Genomic DNA, 10,712 nt, shown 5'->3' with positions numbered 1-10,712 from the left:
ATTTCACGGTACATTTTAAGGGTGATCGGTTTCGACGAAAGAGTTTTCATTTAGAAAAAATCTTTATAAAATATAAATATAAAAGGTTTAACTAGCATGTTATTGTAACAATTCCATACAAATTATAAGTTATTAAAAAAACGTTTTAATTTTTTATGAATACGTTTTTGCTAAGTGACTTATTGTTTGTAAAATTCAATTCAATTCAATTTATTTAAAGCAATATATTAGTGCAATAAGATCGATAAATGATCTTTTCTAGCACAACAGTTAAATATACAAGAAATATATAAGTTACTCACGAGTTTTCCATGCAGAGATATGCTCGTATCCTGTTAGTCCGTATACATATCTCGTGACATTATTGAACACCACTTCAATTTTGTGAGCAGACCGGGAGTCCATCTCGCTATAGATGAGTTCAGGATAACAAATGATCGGTAGTATAAGTTGTATAGCGAGCTTTCTCCTAATGGCGACCGGAGTATATGAGGCAGAAAATCGTAGGTTACGTTAAACATAATAAACTTTACTTATGATAGAGTTGACATGATCGGTACATGTTAGGCTAGAATTAGTGATAAAACCTAGTGTCGACGACGATGAATAAAAGGCGAGAGGTTTTTAATATGTATTTAAATTACATTTAATTAAACACGATAAAATTTAAAATAAAATACAGCAAATTTAAAGGTAAATTGACAAGACGCGTTAAAAAAACTGCTGCCCTTGCTGGCCACTCGATTCGTCTTCCTTTCGATAACTGTGCTGCTGTTCAATTTGGTCCCTGTATAAATACAAATATGTGCACAATGAAAGAACAGCAAAATCATACGATTATGCCGCTATGCATTGAAATTGCAGTAATGTTCAAAGCAGGCATGCTTAACGAACGAAACGATATCATTTCGTTACGATAATCAACGTTAATAAACGAAACGAAGTCATTTCGTTTCGTTTATTAACGTTAAGAACGACAAATTAACGTTAATTTGACGATCTTAACGTTAATAAACGAAACGAAGTGACTTGATTATCGTAACGAAATGATATCGTTTCGTTCGTTAAGCATGCCTGGTTCAAAGCAATAAACAACATTAGCATGTATTTGTTATTGTATGGTTTTCTATGTTGGAAAGGGCACCGTAACTTGTATTAACCCTTCTGCTATGTGAGGAAAAAATTACACGTTTGATGTTTTGGGTCAATTTGACCCACTCATGAAAGTTCACCGCTACTACAATTTTTTTAGTAAAACTTCATACAGTTTCATGGGAATGCATTTATTATTTCTTAAAGAAAACATTGTAAATAAATAAATAAAATATAAATAAATGTACACATAGATGTTTTAGCGGCAGTTTTTGCACACTAAGCTGCTATGTTCCTTGCAAACAAATTTTTGGCACGTGGTGCATACCGTTGGATATTTATTTGAATTTTTTGTGTGATGGCAGAAGAAACAACGTTGGCGTTTTTTTTTTTAGCAGATTCATGCGTGGGAACAACACGCGAAGGCAAGGCCCCTTCCGTGGATTTATAATTTTCTTGCAAATTTTTGACAATATTCTTCGCGGAAATTCCATGTGGCATTCTCTCTCTACGGATGATATGTGGCTCGATCATTTGGTTTGCAATTTCTTCTAGAAAAAGTCTGCGTTTATAAAGCTTTTTAGAGTTCCAAGATGGGTTTAATTCTGTCCAAATAACATATGCATTGTATGCCGATATATCTATCATATTTGAAAATAACTGTCCAGCGTTTGGTCTGACGTTTGCACGTATAATTAGCTACTAGCTGATCAAGTGCATCCACACCAGCTTTAGTTTTATTGTAGTGTAATATAATTTCATGTTTTTTTTTTTATTTTCATCACTTACAAGTGCTGAGTGTTGGAGCGAACTCAATGCAACTACAAAATTATATTTTTTGGGACGTACGACACAATAGTAACATTTTCCGTGAATAGAAATTGACTATGAAAAACGTTATTTTTTTAACGTCGATAATTTTTTTCGGCAGAAAAGCTTTGTTCTTTCTCACAGTTCCCACCAAAGTAAAAATTATCGCATTATAGTGTGACCTTGGGAAGAGCTTCTGATAGGGAAAGAACAACACGTTCGCCTAAAGAAAGGAAAGATAAGATGGTATAGTTTATATGTGCATATCACAAAACCTTTTATATAAATATAATTTAGGTTCATGATAGGCATTACCTTGGTTCCTTTCTGGTTCTGTATTTCTTGTTCGTCCTATATAAACTTCCATGTTCCAGGCATACTTGCTTGTTGCATCACATAGAGCCAATATTTTTAAGCCTTATTTCGCGGGCTTTGACGGAATGTATTGTCTGAAGCCACAGCGATCACGAAAAGGCACTAACTGCTCATCGATTGTTACATTTTCGTGTAGATGATAAAATGTTTTTAGCTGGCGATTCCATTGATCCCAAACATTTCTTAATGAAGATAGCTTATCGCGTTGTTTTCTTTCTTCCCTATCTTGAGTCGAGTCGAAACGAAGGCGCCGTGATATGTTCATGAATCTTTCCAGACTCATTATTGCCCGGAAAATTGGTCTGCCATTGTTTTCATCCCACAAATGAAGTAGGCTTTCACCGTGTGATTTGAACACTCCAGCCAATATTTGTAATTCTGGGTATGCTTCCAATTCTGTCAAATCTATGGGTCTCCAATTGTCTCCCAAAAGATCCAATCCTTTGGCATTGCTCATTTCAATAATCGTATTTTTATACTCGAAGGAATAAATATATCAAACGATGATTTGATGTCTGTAACCATAGAAATAACACGTTTCGATGGCCCAGGCGAATGAGATAAAATCTGATTACCAAGGATTCTTCCTTTTGAAATTGAAGGTGGTTGATCATGTCAGAGAACACTTTTATCCTTTGATATATTAGTTCCTAGGTTGACTTTTTCTGTCGCATTACAATCTTCAAGCACAATATCTTCTCCGCTGTCGCTGGAAGAAATGTTTGAATCCTCACCTTCTTCTTCTGGTATGGGTACAAAATCCCCATCATCATCACTGTCGTCAAAACAGTCCTCCTTATCAGCATTTATAATTTGGTGTATTTCTTCAGTACTTAGAATATTTTCATGAAAAGCGAATTTACATTAAAATAAATTATAGCAACAAATGAAAAGAATGTGACTTACCTTCTTTCTCTCAGACATTATGTAAAATCTTCCTGCAATTATTTTTTATAAAAAATATAGAAGCTTTTCTCTGTATGAAAACAAAATTTTAACTGAGCGATGGGAAAATTGCTCTTTTCATATGTGCCTAAAACGGGGATTCCCAGTTTTCGTAATACTTATGAAGCTATCGATAATCGATAGAAATAGGGCTGGCCATGGTGAAATAATATAGTTTCGCCATGATGTTGGCCAAAATTGTCTAATAAATAATATTCATTAATTTTTGATCGAAATATGCAATGAGGTATGGCAAAAGTAAACTAAAGCACTAAGTGGGTCAAATTGACCCACCAACGCAATAAGTGTGACAAAAACATATTTAGAACTTTCTGGTAATAATAAAAACTATATATTTTTCAATTAGTATGTTAACTTGTTCTACTTGATGCAGTAGACAAGTGCAAAAAGAATCAGCACGATTCGATAAGATAAACCTAGGAATTTCGTTAGACTACTTAAAATTGAGTCAAATTGACCCAAACATAGCAGAAGGGTTAAAATAACTGAGCAAACCCAGCAGACAATTAGATCAGCTCAGTGGCCCAGTAATATATTTTAATTTACGTTGTTTGCTAAATTTATTATGAAATGACATCCCACCCCGGTGGATCCACATGAGGATTCACCAACCATTAAAGCGGCTAGCTTACTGGCTGGTCGACGTATTAATCCGGATGAGGTTCCAACCACAGCACTCCATACTTGGCCGTCTTTCGCAGTGAATACCTCCGCCACCCGACCTCGCATCCACTTGCTTCGTGGTACAGTGTGATCACATACAAACACTAATTACCCCGGTTTTAAAGGCGTTGCCTGATCTCTCCATTTAGAGCGTCGTAAAAGTTGAGGCAAGTATTCGGTGGTCCATCTCTTCCCCAGTCGATCTTTTATATTTTGCGATATTCGTCATTGTTTTCGAAGGCATACATGCTCGTCGTTTATACTAGGAGTTTGCGTTGAGTTGAGGCATCCTAGCAGAAAGTGGTTGGGTGTCAAGAGCCCCTCGTCTTGTGGCGTTACAGGCAGTTCAGTTAGCGGGCGGCTGTTTACGATGTTTTCGGCTTCTATCAGTACGCTTCTGAACGTTTCCAGTCGCGGAGTTTCTTCCTTTAAGACCCGTTCTAATAACCTTTTGATACATTGTACGAGGCGCTCCCAGCAACCTCCTGCTGATGGGTTAGATGGACAATTGAATACCCACTGAATATTTTGGCGAGACATTTCCTGTTCAATAAGATTAAAGTCAAATAAACGGTTTTCTTCATTAAGTTCTTTTTGGGCTCCCACGAAGTTAGTACCGTTGTCGCTTCTAATCTTCACTGGCACTCCTCGGCGGTTGACAAAATTTCTAAAGGTAATAATAAATGCGTCAGTCGATAGATCTTCCGCTATTTCTAAGTGTATGGCTCGTGTTGTCAGGCACGTGAATAGTGCAACCCATCGCTTCTCCCTTCTTCGACCAATTGCAACAAAAAATGGCCCACAATAGTCGACACCGGTGTAAGAAAATGGGCGAACGTATGGTGTAAGGCGATCTGTTGGCAACTGACCCATGAGTGGTGTAACTGGCTTCGCATTGTTGTAAATGCACACTGGACACTCCCTCTTGATAGATTTCAACACGGCACTTAGGCGTGGAACCCAAATTTTTTGGCGTATTTCATTTATTGCCAGACGATCATTTTGGTGATGCAGCTTACTATGGTATTGCTGGACGATTAGACGCGTAACGTGCTGATTTTGTGGCAGAATTACAGGACGACGCGCGGAAAGAGGTAAAAAATAGGCGGTATCAATTCTACCGTTGACCTTCTACAAACCATCATCGTCTAAAAACTTCGATGGCTGATGACTTCGATATTGACTTCTTCGTTTTAATGGAATGTATTTCTTCGGCGAATGATTCGGTTTGAACTTGACGTAAAATAGTTTTTTCCACATCGGTAATTTCCATGGCGTTTAATTCCCCCTTGTGACGAATATCACATCTAGTGTTTTTAGCGAACCTTAGTACCCAGGCCAGAACTCTGGTGAGCTTTAAATATAAAGAAAAATTACAAAATTCGATTGGATACCTCCCTTGGTTTGTAAGCATGACCCTTTTAGGTGCTTCCTCCACGGCACATTGTTCAGACATCAATTCGCATGTTTCCCGCGGCCAGCGTGCTTCTTCTCATAGAGAAAGGATGGACCATTCAGCCATCTTGACCGTGTACCGTACTGAAATGTTGTGGACGTTCTCGTTGCTTCGTCTGCTACGTTAAGCGCTGTAGGAACCCATCGCCATTGATCTGATGTTGTCATACTTAAAATCTCAGCTATGCGGAATGCGACAAACTGTTTGTACGTTCTGCTAGTTGAGCGAATCCACAATATGACAGTTTTTGAATCGCTCCAAAATGTTGTACTATTGATGCGAAAGTCATGACAGTGGACCAATGATTCTTTTAGGCGACACCCCAAAACTGCGGCTTGTAGCTCTAAACGTGGTATTGTCATACCCTTGAGTGGTGTGCATCTTGCTTTGGCCGAAACCAGCGTAACATCGGCCTCGTTCCCTCGTTTTATTCGGAGATATCCGACGGCGGCATATGCCGAGGAACTTGCATCCACAAAAATATGTAATTGAATATCATCAGCAACAGACAATAATGCAGAATAACAGCGCGGCACCATGAAATTCTTCACCAACTGAAAATTTTCCCACCATGTCTTCCATTGATGTGCCAAGTCTTGAGGTACTACCTCATCCCACTCAATTTCTAGTCGCCATAATGACTGAACTAACAGCTTCAAAAATATGGTGATGTTTGCCAGAAGTCCGAATGGGTCATAAATTGACATAGATATGCCTAACAATTCTCGCTTTGTTGGCGTTCGCGTGCCATTCAGAACATCCCGGGCGATTTTGTAAAACTGAAATTGAAATTCAAGAGCATCATTAGTGGTATTCCAATACATACCAAGCACCTTTTCAGTTTTTGTATTGCGATCCATTTTGACGAGTTCCGAGTTACTATCCAAAATTTCCCCATTTAATTTGTATTGAACCTCTTTATTGTTACATATAAAATTGCGTAATTTAAAACCCGCGGTGGCATTTATTTTAATGGCTTCTTATGTGATATTTAGAGCTTCTTCGGCACTATCAAAGCTTATGACCAGATCGTCAACGTATGTGTTAGCTATGACAGCATGGCTACCATCTGGCATGGCGGTCTCAAATTTAGCGGCATTGACGTTCTTTGTATATTCGGCGCAGCAAGGTGAACAAATAGCTCCAAATATCATCGACGACATTACATAGGTAGAGATTGGTTCGTTTGACTTACTATCTCGCCACAAAAAACGTTGAGAATCTTGATCTTTATCAATTATTTGTACCTGAGAGAACATCTCTTGTATATCTCCGGCTACTGCAACAATACCTTGACGAAATTTATGGATGATCGCTATAAGCGGTTGCGCTTGTTCCGGGCCCTTCAGTAGTGCGGAGTTTAACGATGTAGAACTTGTAACGGCGGCTGCGTCAAAGACAATACGCAGTTTTCCCGGTTTCGACGGATTAACAACACCAAAATGAGGGAGATACCATGTTTTGGGATTTTCAATAGCGGCTTCATCTTGGGTCAGCTTTCTAGCATACCCCTTTTCTATATATTTGGCGATTTCCTTTTTATAATTTTCAGCATAAACGGCATCCTTCTGCATTCTACACTCAGTACTCAATAAGCGCTGCTTCGCCATTGCATAACGCAATCCTACTTCATACCTCTGGCCGATGTTTTTTGTGGTTTCTAACAAGATTTTCCTGGCTCGTTGATTTTCATCCGATTCCAATACGATTGTGGTACTCCGGACTCCAAAGCTCTCATTTGAAAAATACTCCTCCATTAAATTGTTTAATTGTTTATATGATTCCGACTTACGTATATGAAGCACCCTGGACATGTCTACGCTTTCTTGTTGGTGTGGTCCGTATACCACCCAACCCAACTTAGTTTCCGCTGCTACTGGTTGATCATGTCCGGCTTCGACGACGTTGTTGGACAAACACAAGTGACAATTGTCCAAACCCAACAGTAATACTGGTTCGACATCTTCATAGTTCTCTATAGGCAAAGATTTTAAATGATTAAACTTACTTTTTTCAAATGATTGCTTTGGCAAATGGAGACCCTTTATCGTATGGACGTTTTTCAGTGAGTATGTATGGCGACTATTTACTTCTCCTATTTCAAGAGACACTTTCCTGGAGCTTTCTGTTGTCTGGCTGTCACCGTACCATTGAAGAGTGAGAGGCATGACACGACCTCGTAGACCTAACTGTGTTGCGACATCTTCTTCCAAAAGCGACACTGATGACCCTTCATCGAACATCGCGCAGACAGACATTTTTGATCGAGGACCTGACAATGTAACTGGGACAACTTTAAAAAGACTGGTTACCTGGTCCTTTCGACAATTCAAAATTCGTTCCCAGTCGGACGACGACGTAGAGGATGATCCTATATCCTTGAGCAACATCTTATGATGCATACGTTTGCAACCGTTGATGGAACATTGCTTGCGGCGACGACAATTTAAAAGGTTATGACCTTTTACCAGGCATCCAAAACAAAGGCGATGTTGTTTAACCAATGACCACTTATTGACAAGGTCGAGCGACTGAAATCTTCGGCATTCTGGCAAAGTGTGAGCTTCGTTGCATGAAGGACATGCCAGTTGCTCGTGGTTGCTATGAAGAACTCTGCGAGCCGACCCTCCATTTTGACCGGTCTGATGATTAGTTTGTGCATTATATCGCGGCTGTGGTAAGGTTTGTTGGCTAGAACGCAGGGCACTGTTACTAACCCCGGGCATAGTCGCAAATACTTTTGCCAAATCGCTCAACCAATTTGAAAATACGTCAACAGTGGGGAAACGGGATACATTAGCGGCATACTTACTCCATTCAAATTGTTTGGATGAAGGAAGCTTAGAAACCAATTGTTCCAGCAACATGGGATTCATAAGATTGTGCTCACATTTGGCTGACTTGAAAAACGCTGAAATATTGGCGACGCGATTCGAAAATTGTAATATCTGCTCAAGGTGGCTATCGTTAATGGCAGGAAACTGCTGCACTTTCTGCAATTGGCAGCGTATCAGCAAGTCCTGGCGTCCAAAGTTAAAATCAAGTTCCTTCATATCTTTTGGAACGTCATCAGGGTATATTAGCATTGACGTTACTGACCGCTTTGCATTACCTTGAAGTGCTTTCTGCAGTGGCATTAAATTCTGCCGGTTGTTGTAGGAGAACTGGGCTGTGCTGTCGCTGAAGTTCGCTAAAAATAGAGGCCAATCCTCTGGATTGCCATCGAAGATAGGTAGCGGGTGTAATTTTACGGCGGAACTCTCTACCAGCCACATTGGATTTGATGACGACGATGCTTGTAACTCCGCTGGTGGTATTGTTATTTGCGGTGCTGTCGGTGGAGACTGTGAAAAATTGGTATATGTACCCGCAGTTGGAACGACATTACTAGCCTCTGCCTCGATCCGCTGTCGAAGCTGCTGCACCTCTATTTGACTACGACTCGTTTCGTTTCGAAGTTCTTCTACAGAGTATCGAAGCGATGCAATGCTTGCCACCAAAGATGCCAGCGTTTCGTTTGTACCACGCGACGGTGTGTATGCTGCGGTGCACTCACCTATGTTCACTGCCGTAGTTTCTCCATCGGAACCGGTGTCGCTATCGTTCGCTTGACCGGAAGTAGTTCTTACTTTCTGACGAGTGTTCATATTAAAAAGCCAATTAAAAAACAATGAAGATTTCTGAGGAAACAGTGCCGAACAGTTGCCTAAACCTTTATATGTTAGCCTATATTTATACTGCCGACTGCCTTGACACCCTACACCTGTAACGCTGAAAAACTCCTAGTACAAACCGAACAATTTATTTAATGTAAATGGAATAACAATGGATTAATGGCGAAATTCCAACAGGCTTTGAATCAAATTTACTTGCTTTGTAACTTACGACTTTATGACACTGACCAATTTGCACAGATTACCACCAAATAAACGAACGTTGACTATGGCCTGACCAAATAAACGATGACGTTGACTTTGACCACTTGCCGGAGATTTGCACAGATTACCACCAAATAAACGAACGTTGACTATGGCCTGACCAAATAAACGATGACGTTGACTTTGACCACTTGACGGAGATTTGCACAAATTATAAACGATTACTTTGACTATGGCCACACCAAATAAACGATGACGTTGACTATGACACTTTACGGATATTTGCACAAATTATAAACGATGACGTTGACTATGGCCATACCAAATAGATGCTGACGTTGACTTTGACCACTTGACGGAGATTTGCCCAGATTACCACCAAATAAACGAACGTTGACTATGATCACTTGACGGAGAACAATCACGTTGACACCAAATAAACGATGACGTTGACTTTGACCATTTGACGGAGAACAATTACGTTGACTTGACGGAGATTTGCACAAATTATAAAACGATTACGTTGACTATGGCCACACCAAATAGACGATGACGTTGACTTGACGGAGATTTGCCCAGATTACCACCAAATAAACGAACGTTGACTATGATCACTTGACGGAGAACAATTACGTTGACACCAAATTAAAGGGAGAACTCCACAATTTAAGATTTAGGCCAGTCCCAATTATGATACCAAGGCACAGTTCACGTTCACAAGTAATTTGTTGCATTAATTTATTTTACCGTGACGATTTGATCGAGTGCAAGGGCAATTTTTTTAAACTTTTATGTCGACGAAGATGAATAAAAGGCGAGAGGTTTTTAATATGTATTTAAATCACATTTAATTAAACACGATAAAATTTAAAATAAAATACAACAAATTTAAAAGTAAATTGACATGACGCGTTAAAAAAATTGCTGCCCTTGCTGGCCACTCGATTCGTCTTCCTTTCGATAACTGCGCTGCTGTTCAATTTGGTCCCTGTATAAATACAAATGTGTGCACAATGAAAGAACAGCAAAATCATACGATTATGCCGCTATGCATTGAAATTGCAGTAATGTTCAAAGCAATAAACAACATTAGCATGTATTTGTTATTGTATGCTTTTCTATGTTGGAAAGGGCACCGTAACCTGTATTAAAATAACTGAGCAAACCCAGCAGACAATTAGATCAGCTCAGTAGCCCAGTAATATATTTTAATTTGCGTTGTTTGCTAAATTTATTATGAAATGACACCTAGATTAGTAACCTTTGACACAAATTGTACACTCTCATCTCCTAAAAATACCGGTGAAATGGTTAAGGAGTCCACGCGCCTGTTGCATATAGGGAGAACATAGGACTTAGAGCAGTTCAAGCGGAGGCCGTTTTGAAAAGCCCAAAATGCGATAAATGATAGGGCTTTGTTGAAATCAGAACATAATTCATTGGTCTCCTCAAGAGGGCGTGACATGTAACGC

General features: G+C 39.4%; 1 protein-coding gene across 3 annotated transcripts; it reads right to left on the bottom strand.

Annotated features, from left to right (window-relative positions):
• Positions 1-320: 320 nt before the first annotated feature.
• On the bottom strand, positions 321-10,237 carry LOC137237729 (uncharacterized). 3 transcript variants are annotated; one of them, XM_067761808.1, is made up of 2 exons: positions 3,826-10,237; positions 321-787 (listed from the first exon to the last, which is right to left on the bottom strand). In XM_067761808.1, exon 1 carries the CDS (start codon positions 9,007-9,009, stop codon positions 6,343-6,345), a length of 2,667 nt encoding a protein of 888 aa, XP_067617909.1. In that variant the 5' UTR covers positions 9,010-10,237; the 3' UTR covers positions 321-787; positions 3,826-6,342. The 3 variants fall into 3 exon arrangements, with proteins under 3 accessions (XP_067617909.1, XP_067617907.1, XP_067617908.1); XM_067761806.1 differs by lacking the exon at positions 321-787 and adding an exon at positions 1,088-2,125 and having other exon boundaries at positions 2,218-10,237; XM_067761807.1 differs by lacking the exon at positions 321-787 and adding an exon at positions 1,088-2,792 and having other exon boundaries at positions 2,853-10,237.
• Positions 10,238-10,712: the final 475 nt, after the last annotated feature.

Source organism: Eurosta solidaginis, chromosome 1, assembly GCF_040869045.1.
Source record: "Eurosta solidaginis isolate ZX-2024a chromosome 1, ASM4086904v1, whole genome shotgun sequence".
NCBI lineage: Eukaryota > Metazoa > Arthropoda > Insecta > Diptera > Tephritidae > Eurosta > Eurosta solidaginis.
This window is presented reverse-complemented; position numbering and strand designations above follow the sequence as displayed.

What these genes read in the sequence shown, in the direction of transcription:
- LOC137237729 (XM_067761808.1), bottom strand. Translation starts at nt 9,009, where the DNA reads ATGAACACTCGTCAGAAAGTAAGAACTACTTCCGGTCAAGCGAACGAT.